Consider the following 16,103-nt stretch of genomic DNA (forward strand, 5'->3'; position numbering starts at 1 on the left):
AGGGGGAACCTTTCCATAGCAGCACTCATGGTGCTGTGCTTTGCAGCTCTAGAGGGGTGTTGATGACATACCAGTGTTTCAGCTGGTGCTGAGCAGTGCAAGTGCAGCACCAAGGCTGTCTCTTCAGCCTCCCCGCAAAGGCCACTGGGCTTGAGATGGGTGAAAGTGTGTGAGGGGACGTAGCCAGGACAGCTGACCCAAACAAACCTAAGGAATAGGCTGTAACAAGTGACAAAGTAAAAGCTAGGAGGAAGCAGGGGAATGGGGAGATTTTGTTGCTAGGGTGTTTCTCTTCCAGAGAAACCAACTGTATACTGACACCTCACTTCCTGGGAAGTGGAGATCATCTGCTGATAGAATAAATATTTTTCTTCTTATTTCTGCACATGGTCTTTGCTTTTTTTTATTAAACTGCCCCCATAGGGGTTTTTATCTTTTCTCCTCTTTGGTGGGTGATTGATGACCAGACAAGATTTATCCACCACAACTGCTGAGGGTTTCCTGTGTGTTCTAAGTACAAAGAAACTGTCATTCTCATTAACCAAGACTGTGAAGCCTTGGTTCCATTTTCTAGACGATCTGCAGCATAGAGCAAGCAACTTTTGAAAGAAGTGATGCTAAATAGCCCTTGACACTTGTCTTTTTCACTGCAGTTTCTGTGGAGTTTGAGTTTTCATTGAGTCCTTGCTTTAGAAAGATTACTCCAAAAATATATTCATGGAATGAAAGGATTCTGTCAAATGTTTGGTCTTAAGTGAGAATTTGTAAAATACAATAGATCCAAGATATCGTGCCTGAGAGGCTTGCGGCGTTTTGCGTGCACATTTGGAGAACTGATAACTTCTCATGCAATCTTAATCCTGCTCTGAACTCATACTCACAGGTCTGTATTCCCGACTGCTGTGGTATTGTATTCTATTTCTTTTCTGGCACCTGAAGAAAATGCTATTTTGAGGAAAAATACTGTACAGCTACAGCTTATTTTCTACACAAAGTACAGAAGACCACTTTGGAAAAACAACTTGCACGAGAAACCCTCCCAACTTTCTCTCCCTTTTCTGAAATGTGAATCTAGTTAAATCGGCTATGAAGAACACTACTTAAAAGTAAATTTGTTCTTTCCTTTCTCAGTCACATGTAACTGATATAATGATGTCTGAGTATTAATGCTTCTGTCATGCCGGAATGTTTAACTGTGTTAGTTTGAATTATATTTAATTTAGAATCATCATGCAGGAGACTAACATAGTTGTAGGAAGCAAGAAGATGCCTTTAGAAAAATGCAAAGCACATTTAAGCCTTGAATGTGTGGCATGATGCATTTGAATTGGATATAAATAAACTACTTTGTGGTTTAACAAATTTTCAATCAGTGGACTGAGCTTTTCCTCAAGGAGTTGGTGAAACATACCTTAGAGTTGTTCAAAACAACTGAACAAAGCCCTAAGCAGCATGATCTAATTAGATCTGATTGAAACATCAAGTTAATCTAAGTGACCTCAGGAAGTCCATTATAGTCCACTACAGATTATAGTCTTTTGTTCACTGACTGAGGAAATACAGAAGTTAAGAGCTGCTCTTTAAAAGATAGATCTCACAGAGCATAGATGCCTTCTGTTGTGTGCATTGGCTTAAACCTAAATTCAGGAGAGGTATTGAAGCACCCAAGGTGTGATCCATTTGCTGAGACTTGGGCAGAATGTAGGATTGGGTTGTAGCTACCCTGACATGCAGGTCCTGGGCATTTGTAGGAAGGGTTTGTGTCTGTGACACTGGACCTTCAAGTGGAGAAAAGGTGTGATTTTGCCTGTCCTCTTCAGCCTATTCTTTTCCCCTGGTCTTCTCTTAAATTAGTACCCTGAGCTCCACTGAAAGTTCTGCTCTGAAGACTGATAATATCATTACAGTAAACTCGGGGGTCAGACCATTTGTGAGGTAGACTGTTCCTGTTCCTGAGAACTGTGGTATATTAGTGTTTGAGGGTGGGTCAATAAGCTCTCTGTAGGTAAGACAGCTGAATGGTGCAGCCTAAAAATCTACTTGATCTAATCTACATAACCTGAAGAGGAAGTGAGACAGTATGTAGAGGAGGAATGTAGATTCATGTCTGCAGTGAATGCGGATGTCAGTGGGATGGCAGAGGGATTCAGAAGAGCAAGAGTGAGAAAACTCATGGGTTGACATAAAGACAGGTAAAGCAAAAGCTGTGCCCAGAAGAAAAGCAAAATAAGGAATTAATTCACTATTTAGCATCAGCAGGTGGGTGTTCAGCCTTCTCCAGGAAAGCAGGGTTCCGTCACATGTAGCAGTTATGTAGCTACTTACTCCAAATGTCTCTCCTTTTTCCTTCTTACTCCGGCTTTTATTGCTGAACACAGTGTTGTTTGTAATGCCCCTTTGGTCAGATGGGGTCAGATGTCTCGTCTGTGTCCCCTTCTGGCCTCTTGCCCACCTCCAGTCTCCTTACTGGCTGGACAGTTTGAAGAGCAGAAAAGGCTTCAATGTTATGTAAGCACTGCTCAGCAATAGCTAAATCATTGGTGCCTTATTGACACTGTTTTGGTCAGATACAGAACACACCACCGTAGGGGTTTCTATGAAGAAAATAAACTCCATCCCCAGACAAATGAATAAGAGCGGAGGGGATTGGTACAAGAAACAATCTGGCTGCTCATCATATACGTTTTCAGTGTATTTCTACTGTCATGAACCTGAACTTTGGCACTTTGCCTGCTTGTGGCTGCTTAAACAGGTGTACTTTTTGCTCAATATAAACTGACTGGATGGCCAGGCTCAGAGAGTGGTGAATAGAGTCACATTCATCTGGCCACTTGAGGGATTCCTTGGGGTTTAGTCTTTGGTCCAGTCCAGTTTAATACCTCCATCAGGGATCTGGATGAGTGGCTTGAGTGTACCCTCAGTCAGTTTACAGATGATACCAAGTTGGGTGGGGCTGTTGATGTGCTGGAAGGAGGCAGGAAGGCTCCACAGAGGGATCTCAACATGGTGTTCTATCCACTGAGATCAGTTGTATAAGGTTCAACAAGGCCAAAAGCTGGGTCCTGCCCTTGGGTCAACAATGCCCTGCAGTCCTACAGGCTGGGGTAGAGTGGTTGGGAAATTGCCTGATTCAAGAGGACCTGAAGGTGCTGGTTTGACAGCAGCTGAATGTGAGCCAGGGTGTGCCCCAGTGTCCAAGAAGGCTAATGGCATCCTGGCCTGTATCAGCAATAGTGTGGCCAGCAGGACCAAGGCAGTGATTGTCCCTCCTGGCTTGGCAGTGGTGGGGCTGCACCACAAGCCCTGTGTGCAGTTCTGGACACAGGACACTGAGGTGGTGCAGTGAGTCTAGAGAAGAGCAGCAGAGCTGGTGAAGGGTCTGGAATGCAAGTCCTGTGAGGAGCAACTGAGGGAGCTGTGGTTGTTTAGGGTGGTGAGGAGGAGGCTCAGGGGAAGCCCTAATCATTCTCTGCAATTCTCTGAAAGGAGGTAGCCAGGTGAAGGTTGGTCCTTTCTCCCAGGCAGCCAGTGACAGGACAGGAGGAAGGCGCCTCAAATTGTGCCAGGGAAGGCATAGATTAGATATTGGGGAAGATTTCTTATCTGAAAAGTTGGTCAGGCACTGGAACAGGCTGCCCAGCTCCCCTGCCTGAAGTGCTGAATCTTTATCCCTGGAAGTATTAAAGAACAGGCAGATGTGGTACTTGGCCATGCTTGGTTAATGGTGGACCTTTAAGATGTCTTTTCCAGCCTTAAAGTCTCTGATTCTATGGCTCTTGGCTAAAGAAACTTCAGTCTCTGATTTCTCTGCATCTATTTACGAATTAGGTTCTTCTTGGAGGAATTAAGGGGGTACATTTACCTTCTTTGTTATGTATAAGAAAGCACATTTCTGGAGTCACTGAGGACTGCACAGAGCTTGTACAGTTTGTGGAGTGTTTCCTTAGGATCTCTTCAGTTATATTTGAGGAAAGAAGGTAAAGGAAAGATAATTAATGCAATTGCTAGATAATGTCTCTGGTAGAGAAAGGTTCTTTTTTGTTTATGGCAACCAGGCTCCATTATAAGCCTGTCCGGCAGACAAATCTTATCTCTGGGGGTTTTGTCATAGTTAAAGGAAGAACTTCAATTACTGACTGAAGGGGTTTTTTTTGAGGCAGGGGCTTATATAATCTTTATCCTTTGCCTGGGTATGCAGAGAGGTTGATACATCCTAACAGTAATGTAGATGTATAAATTTCTTTTTCTTTTCAGTGATGCTTTTACTTAATGCTTAGCTATCAGCTTATGAAAACATTTTGTAAGAGTTTGCTGTTACCCATTTTCCTTTTATTTCTGCACATAGAAGGAATATAAATTGTAAACTTAAAACAGTGCTTTAGCAGTCCCTTGCTGACAAGGGAAAAATTGCAGTCAAGACCTGCTCCAGAAGCTTCCTACTAATACTGTAATATGCTACATAACCTTGTCTTTTTTAGAACGTACCAAATGCTGCTAACAGGAAATGACAGCTTGCACACCTTATTCTTGCAGGCTGAACTCTGACACAAGCAGTATTTTTCTTCACAAGTGAGCAGGCAGGATAAAATTGGACTGCCAAATTGAAATTTTTATTTTGAAGCTCTTAGGTTATTGAATGGACGAGGGTTGGCACCCCTGTCATCTCTGATACTTGGGGCACTGACTTTACTTTCCAAAGGGTGCTGTAGCACCCACAAGGCTGGTAGGAGTGCAGTGGCTGTGTCCTGTGCATGTGTTCTCCCTGCACAGTCACTGACATGTGCTCAGGCTGTCCAGGCGTGGTTGCCAGCCAAGAGTCAGGAACTTCTCTCTTGAATGTTCAGAAGTTGCTTATGATTATACTTAGCTGGGTAGTGTGAGGATGGGTGAAATCTGAGGTGTGAAGTACTTCCAAGTCAGGAATGCAAACTCTGGGAGACAGTTTTAAAGGAAGTTTCATTGCAAACCACTGAGTTAAACTGATATTTTCATTAAAAATAAGTGTTTTAATTAGGTAGGTGTTCTTTTTAAATCTTGCCATCTGATTTCTAAAATAAATAGGAGGTCTTTGGGGAACAATTCAGAAAAACCCATCATAATCTCCTTTTTCTTGTACTTTACATGAGGAGGGATCAACTGTGTATATAACTTTATGGTAAACTCTGAATATTGTATTTTATTTCACAACTTAGCTTTTATGTCCTATAATCACCTAATATTTGATAGAATGACTTTATTTTGGAAAAGGAATTTGTTAATAATTCTTTTGCTTTGTTATCTTACTAAACTGCTTGTGCCAAATGGCTGTTAGACAAGAAAAAGACCTGTTCATTTCAAGAATAAACTGACATTACCTGTGTATTTCTGATAGCTAATGTAACAAACTGGTCCTCTGATTTACAAACTTCACTTTCATATTCTACACAGTTTTCTGTATAAAGCTTTTGCTGTTTGAAATTACTTGGATACATTCCAGAATTCAAGTTGTTATGAAGCCAGCCACTTGATTTTGTGGCTTAAACATAGAATTGAAGGAACATTCATGTCACTGTGCTTCTTTTCTAGGTGAGGTTTGATACAACCCTTGAAATTTCTTTGAAATGCTTTTAGCAATTTTTGATGCTACAGAAGCAAGTGAGCTGAAGGAATAATTGAAACCGATACGTATTTTGCTCTCTGACTAATAGAGGCGGGACAGAGTTGTGCAGGGGAAGAGTTTCATTCACAATACTTCTACAGACCCTATTTGGAGTTATAAATAGATCTGCACTTAATGGATTTTTTTGATGGCTTTCATGAAAAATGGTTATTCAAACCAAAACACAAACTTGGAGGAATTCTTTCCATGAAACACTTTACCACCTATGAGACACTGTCTAAAAATAGCTAAGCAATGCTTCTAAGGTTTGTCTTCCCGCTGTTCCTGCAGTATATCTTGAACCACATGAATCTAGCTGCTATTAAGCTGGGCTCTGGAACAGTGTACTTGAGTTGTCTGCCTTCAGAGCAATTTCATGCTGTTGAGTTTGACTTTATTTAAAAATATGAAAACAGCCTGTTACAAACAGTTCTTGTTTGAGCTCCTGTCACACTTTTCTAAATGTGGTAAATTTTAAGTTCTCAAATTCTGGTCTTGACTCTGAACACAAACTTACTAAGCCAGCTGTCAGACACTGCTAACAACTACCATTTATGCCCTTTGCTGCCTTTGTTTATATAAAAAAGTATTTTACTGCATACTTTGTCACCTTAAAAGCACATAAAGACTGAGCTTGTGTAGTTTTCCCATTCGTAGGTATGGAAATAAAGCAAGGAAGCCTCTTCTGTAAAGGAAGTTATGCTTAATGTTGGAGTAGATGTGACATGAAAAAATGCTTCAGGCTATTTGTTCTGTTTAATCAGAAACTAAATTCAGTGGATCAAGTGACGAGTAAATAGTTCTTTATCAGTAGTCTCAAAAGAATTAAGGTTCAAGGGCCTTGAAGAACATTTTGTAGAATAAAGATTTTTGTACTGTGGTTCTTGCATGATTTCCTTTGCTTCAAGATCTTTTATACTTTCAAAGGTTTGCTTAATTCACGAAGTCTGTTTCAGTGGACATTAGCATTGCAATTAAGGTTTTTGTCTTGGGGGTGAGTGGGTGTTGTTTTCTTGCAGGATTTGTTTCAAACCCCCCACCCCATCGAGCCCAGGAGTCTGTGGATCAGAAGTGTAGGACATGGATCTACCTTTTGTATGAAAAACTTGGCAACTGCCAATGAAATTAGTAAGAGATGGTCTTTGAATCAGGAGGATTAGACTGCAAAAGCATGATAGTAAATTATTTGTTTGGAGCAGTTTGGTATTATTTTGATTTAATCACTGTCTCTAATGTGTTATATTTTAAGCAGAGAAATTTGGAGGAATCTCTGTAAGTTCTGCCTTGTTCTTTTATTCTCCCCTGAGTTGCCACTGGAGAAGGGACTGTTTTGTGTTAATTCTGATCTTCTTGTATTGAATTGCATAAAATACAACTGCTGCTTACTTGTTTTCATTCTTTTCTTTCTACCTGCTATGAAAGGGTGCTTGTCTCCTGTTCACAATCTTTATTTGTATTTTACAGATATATTCTTTCCTAACTTGGTTGAAATCTCAAGTAGCAGAACACTTGAGCACTATGAATTGGGTGCTGGGGAAATGCAAAGAGAGAGAGCATTGCATAGGTACGCTTGGATTGATGGAACAGCCAAGGCTTTCTTTGGCCAAAAGTGATAGTTTTAGGGATGAGTCAGGTGTGTAGATTTTCTTGTAGTTAATTCTCTGTTCCACAAGATGGAGCCAGTTCTTTGGGAAATCAAATCTGTCAAACAGCAGCAGGATTTGGGGAAACAAATGAGAGTTAAAGTACCTTCACTGCACTTATGGGTGAAGAACAGGCAGGGTGCTGTTGAGAGAAAAAAGGAATTGTAATCTGTCAGAAGTCTTTAAAGATGTTGGCTCAAGATAAGTTCGCTACAGACAATATTAGAGATGCAAAGTTAGTACTCTGTTATGTGTAATGCTTGGCTTCCTTTCTTGCAGAATTTCTAACTGGTAACTGCAAGAATGTAAAGTGAAAACTAACTCTGTTTATGTGCCTCTATCATACAGACCATATTTAAAGCTATTTTTGAGAAGATTTTTTCATTTAAAACTTTGTCTCAAAACGTATTAGTTTCCTGGCAAGTTGGTTTTATGCACATATTGTAAAGGATGCAGAATTGTTTGCTAAGATGTAAAATGGTTGTCCTTTCCTTTGGTGGCACATGTAAAATTGAAAGGCTTCATGCTTGCTATTTTTACCCCAATTTAGACCTCTGTATTCTCACTATAACTTAAGATGGTTCATGAGAGGGGTTGGTACCTGTATTGAGCAAAAGGAGTGTTTCAGTATTAACTGCAGTTACAGAAAGCTGAACAGAGGGTGTGGGACTGATGGAGGCAAGGAAACTCTGAATTGCTGTTATAAAGGAAGCAACCATCATCATTCGACTTCGTAGTCAAATCTGCAGTTACCTTATTCTTTTCTTTTGTGGATGTCTCCCAGTTATGTCATGTTCAAATACTTTTCATTTTCTTTTGTCTCTTTTTAGTTCGTTCTGGTCTCCACTGCTTGCTTTTTTGTATTTCCTATTTTTTTTTTTTTTTCCCTAGCACGTTTGTGTGACAGGTTCTCCTACTCTGGCCCAGTCTTGCCTGATAGTATATAATATTTCTTGCTAATTTCTAACTGCAGCTGGAAGCTGAGTAGAGGATGGAGTGCTGGCTGAGATGTTTAAAAGAGTTAAAATATTTTTTAACTAATCAAATGGAGAGCTGAAGCAATGCTTCAAGCTGTATTGACTGCTTGGATTCATATACAGTTAGTATATGAGGCTTTCACATTTTTTGTAATGATGAGAAAAGTACTTTTTCCTCAGCATTTTAAATGAAGTGTACTTTATAAGCCTTGTTTTCTACCTGATGCAGTACTACGCATAAGATGTACAAAATACAGCTTGAGCAGTTGGAGTAAAACTTAAATCTTGGACATACAAACGCTGATGTACTTTGTGTTTTATTTCCTTTGACAATGCACTATACCAGCTTCAGCATTACAATTCCCATCATTATGCTCACCCAAAGATGTATGTCAGCTGTACTCACAAATAGATGGTTGTATCATGTAGAAGTGCATTAGGAGAGTCAGCAATGTATGAATTTTTATTGTGGCTTCTTCAATCAGCTTATTTCTAAAATAGTGGAGCAGGAACACATGGTCCCTACTGAGTGATTTAATGGGGACAGAGAAGAAAGTGGTATTTGGGAGTATGTGCACAAACATTAAGCATGTGTGAGGTATGAGTCCAGTTTAAATAATATGAAGGAGAAATCTGTCAAGAAAAAATGTATCCTGAGAAAAGGGAAAGTGTGAGGGAAAAGTGGGAAAGATTTGGAAATGTTTTGAGAGAAAAGCTTTCTCCTCACCAGAGAATATGTAAAAACGATGCCTTTTTCACAAAATTCACACTTTGATGTGCACTTTAGAATGAAAGAATGGCATGTGAGCTTGGATAAATTTTTCAGAAATTTAAAAATTGGCTTGCAGTCAACTTATCTGAGGAATTTTAGCTGAAATTATGTAAATTGCTTTCAGGATCTTTATTGCTTAAGTTTTAAACAGCTGAAGTTGGTTTTTGAAATGTTCACAGTTTTTTAATATCTGTAGATATTTTTGTGAGTAGGGAGAATGTTGGTTCTACACAATAACTATACTGGCATGAAGTCTACTGTAACTAGAAATAAACTCTCCAGGATTTTTCTTAAATACATGAGTTATCTAAAACCACTGAAAACTTGGATATAACAGGCAACATTGTTTCTTGGTAGCTACATACTTATTTCATTCCTAGAGCCCAGATGGTCTCTAATAAAGGACTCCTTAAATACCTTAAATATGTCACAGTTGGTGTTGTTTCTATGCACCTGATTGAATTCTAATTTGCAATGTTCCTTTGGTCATTTGGGGTCTCATGTCCCTGATTCTCCCCTCCTGGCCTCTTGCCCACTCCCTGCCTGCTGCATAGGGATAGAAAAGCAATCCTTGACTGTGCAAGCACTGTCCAGCTATAGCCAAAGCATTACTGTTACCAACACTGTTTTAGTCACAAATCCAAAACATATCTCCATAGGAGCTGCAATGCAGCAAGTTTACTCCATCCCAGCCAAGCCCAATACTGGGAAATGTTGCTTGGTGTTTTTCATTTAATATGTAATAGCCAAGACTCCAAATTAATTTTTGTGAAGCTATATGATGGCTCAAATCCACCTTTCTGTTTAGCTCTTGCAAGAAACTTGCACTTGTGCTGTGTTTAAATTTCCAGTCAAAATTCATCACTCCTTTTTATGAAAGCAACTGAATTGCAGTTGTCAGTAAGACTAAATACACACAATAAACCTTGTGCACCTAAAAAATAACCTCATTATTTTAAGGATTCTTTAAATTGCGTATGACCTAATGCATTCAGAATCCTGTCATGATTTCTCTGGAAGACAGCACACACCTTCACAGCCACCAGCTAAGAACTGAAATAGGAATTTAAGTGTAACCAATAGATGATGTATAGAAATATGGAAAAGAAAGTGTAGCATTAAGAAAAAAAAAAAGATTCTTCTCTTGGAAGCAGCAATCTGTCTTTGGGTTGCTGAAAGTTATTCCTTTGTTCAGCTGGGCAGTGTTCCAGGGACTTCACAGTATTCTAGTATATAGTCTAGTATAAATATTGGTCATTTTCAGTCCTATGGCCTTTTTCCTAAATTAACTTTAGTAAAGGGTGAAAGAGACTGAAAATATTTTCAAGCAGTTGTCTATATCTTGGATGACTAAAGAAATAATTTTAAGTGTATTTTTATATTGGAGTGGTGCAGCAAGCTGCTCTAGTGCACGTTGACACTTTTAGTAGAAATCCAAATGACTTTCAGAAAAACAAAATTACAATTCTATAAAAACTTATATCAAACATGACAAGTATTTAATGTTATTTTTGGGTGACTCAAGTTGCAGTGTGTAGTGCAGTTTTTGGTAGGTAAGATAGAGTTACTAATGATATGTAAAGGTGTTTTAAATAGTATAAAATAGCAGTCACCAATATTCTTGATGTTCAGTCTTCATTTCTGAAGCTAAATATCTGTCTTCTTAATTGGCTAGCAAAAACACATGCAGCAGTTAAACCAGGTTACTCTTGAAATTTTTTTAAAGGAAACCAGATGTATCTTTAAGGACCCAACAAAAAGAGAGTTGTAAATAATTCTATTAGTGCAAAATATTTCCTGAGTTCAGAAATAAGGATCCTGACTTCATACAGAATTGACAAAACTGTAAATTGTTTATTGAATCACTCCAAATTACTGTTAAACATTTTTCACACAGAAAAGTTTGCAGCCTAGGCTTTAGTTGACTGTTTGGTTAAGTCAGGCATAGTTGATATGATGAACATACAGAAAATATTTTCTGACTTCTCTTGCCCAGTGCTTAACTGTGGCTATGATTGATTTGGATTAATGAAAACATTTTTTCATTTAAAGTGTTTAATATTGCATATTGTCAGTACTTGGAATTAAATTTAGAGGTTACACATGAATATTTTTGTCTGGCCTCAGATTTGCCTGTTATTCTACTGTTTAATTTTTTCCTTCGTTGCTTAAATAAATTTGATTTCCAAATTTAATTTCATAATAAGTAGTAATTAATGAAATTCAAGCTTTCGGGAAAATACAAAACTACTGTTTTCCAGGAGAAAGCCCTCTACTTCAAAAGCTGTTGTACTTTTTGTTAATAAAGTTTCAATATGTATTCAGTGTAATTCAGTGTAATATTTTAACTACAATTAATAATCTCTCAATTTATGTAGACTTCAGTTATGTCAAGTCCTCCTTCCGGTCTTCTCATTAATGTAGAATTTGCCTGTCTGGGATCTCCTAGCCGAGGCAGTACCTAGAGAATAGGAAAGTCATGGTATGTGTAGTTGTACAAACTCATTCATGGTAAAAGGTTCATAGTGGTTGTGTAAACACCCTATAGAGATAAAAACTTGGGCAGCATACAGGTACTATAGTTAAACTCCTTCTGTCCCTAGTAACCTGATCAAACTGGCTCCAGTATTTAGAAGGCACATGGGTTATACTTCAAGGGGAAAACTGGAGAAGCTGTTGGGTACACAAGACTTTATCTTATCTGTTTCTAAACTGTCATGGCTAGATTAATGTTTTGCATAAACTGAAGTACTTGATCTACCTTAGTGGAGTGGCTATGAAGGGTTTTTTTATTAAGTTTCTTCTGGTGCACTATTTTAGCTGAAACTTGATTAATAGGTTGAGGCAAATGACCTGCAAAACTCTGTCCTGCAGCACTAAAACTAAAAGTGGTATAAATTTTAAGTGAGGCCTTCTTGTAATACAAATATACCAAGTGTGAGTATTTTGTGTCTGTAGTGTTTTATAGGGGCAAATAAAAAGGCAGATCAATAGGTTGCTGGTTGTTGAAGTATTTAAGACACATTGCAAACAGTCTCACCATTCTTACCTGACTAATAGTAGTTGTAATGTAAATTGCCATATGGGAAAAGATGTGTTAGTTTTGGTCAGTAATTCCTAGATCTTTTGACCCTTGAAATCCAATTTTATGATAGTAGCACTTACTTTGAAGGCTGCCAGTCATTACAATGATTATGGTCTTAAAGGTCAAACAGTGGACATCAAGTGTTCTGACTTTTTGAGATATTGAGCAAGATAAATTAAAAGCAAGGTGATTACGCAAAATATTGCTGGTGTTTCCACTAGTAAGAGTAATGCTTCTTGCAGCAAATGAGGGAATCTGTGTCTGTGAATGTGTCTTGGGATTTTCAAATACCAATTCTAAAGAATGGAGTCTAACTGAAAGGATTTCTCCTGCTTCCTTGTTTTGGCTATTGTTTGAACAGTGCTTAAACACTATCAGAACTTTTCTTTTCTTGTCCTGTTCCCCAGAGTTTAAAGGCTGAGTGGTGGGTGAGTGGGAAGCACAGCTGAGATGTCGGCTGACTCAAATTGACCACTCTATGCCATGTGATAAAGTGCTTAAGGAAAGGTAGAAAGGACAATGTTGGTTGTAGTGGTTTCCAAAACAAGCGTGGGTGCTGAAGCACAGCTTTTTAGGAAGTGGCTGGACAGCTGCCTGGCCATGGGAAGTAATGAAAAAATCCTTTCTTTCTTTCCCCCCTTTGTCTGCAGTGTTTGCTTTACTAATAAAACTGTTATCTCCATCTGTGAGTCTTCTCACCTTCCTACTCTTTTCTCCCTCTCCTGTAGGAGAGGAGAATGAGTGAGCAGCTCTGTGGGTGTTTGCCAGGTCAAACCAACAAAGTCCTAAGCAAAAGATCAGGAGAGGGAAGCATAAAGCTTCCTGTATGTCCCAGGAAAGTGTTCATACAATACATTGATATTAAAATGCAAATGGCTGCAGTTGCAGGAGTGGTCTAGGGGTACATCTGTCGTACAAAAGCAGAAAATAACTTTGTGAAATGTTTTCCAACTCTTCAATATGCCTTCTTGCTTTTGATGGTAATCATTTAATCTTTTAATTCCTTTGAGCTCAGAACTAGATGGACTTCAAAGTAGTATTTTTAACAGTGGTGATGTACAGATCTGGAATAAAATTATATAAATGGGTTTAATTAGAGAATGAATAGTAGTTTCAAGTGAGAAATCCTTAGTTTTACCGTGATAATTCAGGCTAGCATACTTCAACTATCTCAACATGCCAGCACAATTGAGAAAAACAATGGTGGTTAGTAAATCAGCCTGATTCTGTTAGAAAATCCATTTGGCTGTAAATGGTAGTTTAGAAATCAAAGATACTGAACACACTCAGTTTTCCACCATTCTTAAATGGATATTCTTATCAGTTGGTTTTGCAGATCTCTGTATAATGATTTCCTAAGCATGCTACTGTTGGAGAGCCTGTGCTATATGAGGTATTTGTTGTGTTAATATAAGATTGCCGTGCAGTTAACACATGCATCTACACTTTACATGAAATTAAGCTTTTAAATGGAACAACTTCTATTGCTTTCTGTTGATGCTTCATCTGAGGCATAGACATGAAGATTATTCAAGATGCCAGCAAAAATCTTACTGCTAGTAAGCCAACTTTAGAGAGTTTGTTTGTTGTATTGTTTTGGAGGTGGGCACAACATACAACTTTCTAGGTAAATCTGACTAGTTAATGTTTTGTGACATTATTTAGAAGTAGAAATCTGTGAATAAACTTGTTAACACTGGAAATTGTTAAAAGTGATAGATATTTTGGAGAGTCAGAGGTAAGCCTTTATTCAAGCCTGTTCGTTCATGTTATCAGTATAGAATTATGCCAGACAAAATCCTCTGTATGTGGAATTTGGAAAATAATTTATTTATTTCCCCATTCCTTTTAGGACCAAGATGGGCTTCTTGGAACACTGGTGTTTTTATCTGCATCAGATGTGCTGGAATACATCGAAATCTTGGGGTTCATATATCAAGGGTCAAGTCTGTCAACTTGGATCAATGGACGCCAGAGCAAATACAGGTAAAGTATCTTCAAATATGTTTCTGTTTTGAAAGGGATGTTAGGAGTCCTTTCAAATTCTAAAAGTATTTGCATTTATCATGATGCCCGGATTACATGTTTTATGATCCCATTAGCTTTTGCATGTATCATACTTTTACTGTAGTGAGCCTAAGTTCATAAAACTCTCTTCAGAAGTTGATTTACCTCTCATTTCTGTATCATTTTAGAGATAATCTACCTTACCCCAGGGACTTTGAAAACTACTTCTTGGTTGTATATGTAGAAAAAGTGTTGTAAGCCTTTTTAGTAAGGGACAGGACATCAGCACTCGCATATCTGCATGATGCCTGTTTCTTTTGGTGTATCAAGCACTGACTCTTCCAGGTATGCTCCAGTCTGAAGCCTGTTCCTGCCATCAGGCAAATTTTATTACTCGTTGTCTTCCTGGTCTGAAGAGCCATCCTGAGAGATCAAAGCTTGTCTTTCCCTGGATGGGTTAGTTTACACTGCAGACAGGATCCATGTTGCTAGCTTTGTCCATCAAGTCTGGGCAGGCAGCCCTCCTGTGCCATGGTCATATCTTCCAAGACCTATGGTTACAGGGAGGTCTCCAAGTTAGAAACCTGTAATGTCATTTAAACACTCCACAGTAGCATTCTCGCTGTTTCAGAGTTTAAACTATCGATGGCCATGAACTGTTTTCTACCACTTTTCCCCAGTGCATGCAGGAAATGGGAAATACTAAAGCAAGACTACTGTATGAAGCTAATCTGCCAGAGAACTTCCGAAGACCTCAAACAGATCAGTATCCTTTTTGTTTTGGCTTTCGCATTGAAATTACTTCTAATAAAATTGAGATGTTATGAGTGTTTCAAGGAACTGCTACATTTGTCAGCTTATGTTATTTATTTCATTGACGTTGTATAAGAAATGACAGTGAAAGTTGAGAACAGTTCAGAAAAGATTTAAATCACTTCAGTCATAGCAAATCTACTTCATAATGAGATTTGGCAAGCACCATTTATTTTTGCTTTCAGAAGAGGTGACTTCATAAATTTCCTGTATGTAGGAAGTTAGAGTGGTATTGGAGAGCTCTTGAATATTTTCTTTGTCTTGAGTAACTGCCATCTGAAATTTAGAAGCATTTGATCAGGAAATAATGAGCTGAATGCTACACTAAAATAAGCCATTGCATCTTACTCCAGTGAAGCATGGATTTCTTTCTCTGGGTGACTAGCATGGGAATACATAAATAAACCCAAGCTCTCTGAGGGCTGCCAGTTGTGTTTATGTGTGGTTATCAGTGTGTACCTGGACAGAATGGATTGCAAGAAAAACTGTCTGCTGACAATAAATAACTTACAAAATACCTTTACTGAATCACTAGGATAATATATATATATAATGGCATTAATTTAGATCTGGAATTTTTTTCTTGATTTAGTGAAGTTACTCCATAGGTAGGATTTACTTCACCTGAATTATTTTAACTCTTTAATTATAATGAGATCCTAAACATCTACTCTTAAGTGAGCTGTCTTTCCCCAGCTACAGAAGCTGATAAACAGACTTAGTTGTAATTTGATCTAAATTTTCTGTATACAAAGATGATTCTGGTTCTTCTGATTATTAGATACTACACTCAATATGTTATGAGAGAAAATTTTCTTTTCTGGGAAGAGTTAGACTCCTCATTTAAAAATGCACTTGAGCAAAACAGATACTTTTTTAATATTCTAGTAGCTTTTGCATTAAACATACATCCTCATAAGAAAAGAATCACATATCACCATACTATTTCAGCTGTAATATTCTGTAACTTTATTTTAGCCATATGATTGAAATATTTTGACTAAAACTATTCAAAAATGGATCTTGAGGATTTTGTTTTTTTTTTTTGCTGAAGCTAACTTAAATTCACTGGTGCTACTGCAGGAGAAGTAATAATGCTTTAAGCTTTTCTTTTCAGATCAGAACAAAAGTCTAATTTTTAGACTTTCAAAATAATACTTTTTTTTCC

The 16,103-nt window shown here is 38.1% G+C and overlaps 1 protein-coding gene across 11 annotated transcripts in view; it reads left to right on the forward strand.

The window, feature by feature from the left end:
* Window positions 1-16,103, forward strand: part of SMAP1 (small ArfGAP 1) — a 91,287-nt gene that overhangs the window by 13,037 nt on the left and 62,147 nt on the right. For 8 of the 11 annotated variants that reach the window (XM_085576393.1, XM_085576394.1, XM_031504418.3 and 5 more), the window contains exons 2-3: window positions 13,968-14,101; window positions 14,803-14,888. In XM_085576393.1, coding sequence (XP_085432519.1) covers window positions 13,968-14,101; window positions 14,803-14,888 — 220 coding nt within the window. The remainder of the gene's footprint in view (window positions 1-13,967; window positions 14,102-14,802; window positions 14,889-16,103) is intronic. The other 3 variants (XM_085576398.1, XM_085576399.1, XM_085576400.1) reach the window with 1 other exon arrangement.

This window comes from Lonchura striata, chromosome 3 (genome assembly GCF_050655825.1).
Source record: "Lonchura striata isolate lonStrDom1 chromosome 3, ASM5065582v1, whole genome shotgun sequence".
Lineage (NCBI taxonomy): Eukaryota > Metazoa > Chordata > Aves > Passeriformes > Estrildidae > Lonchura > Lonchura striata.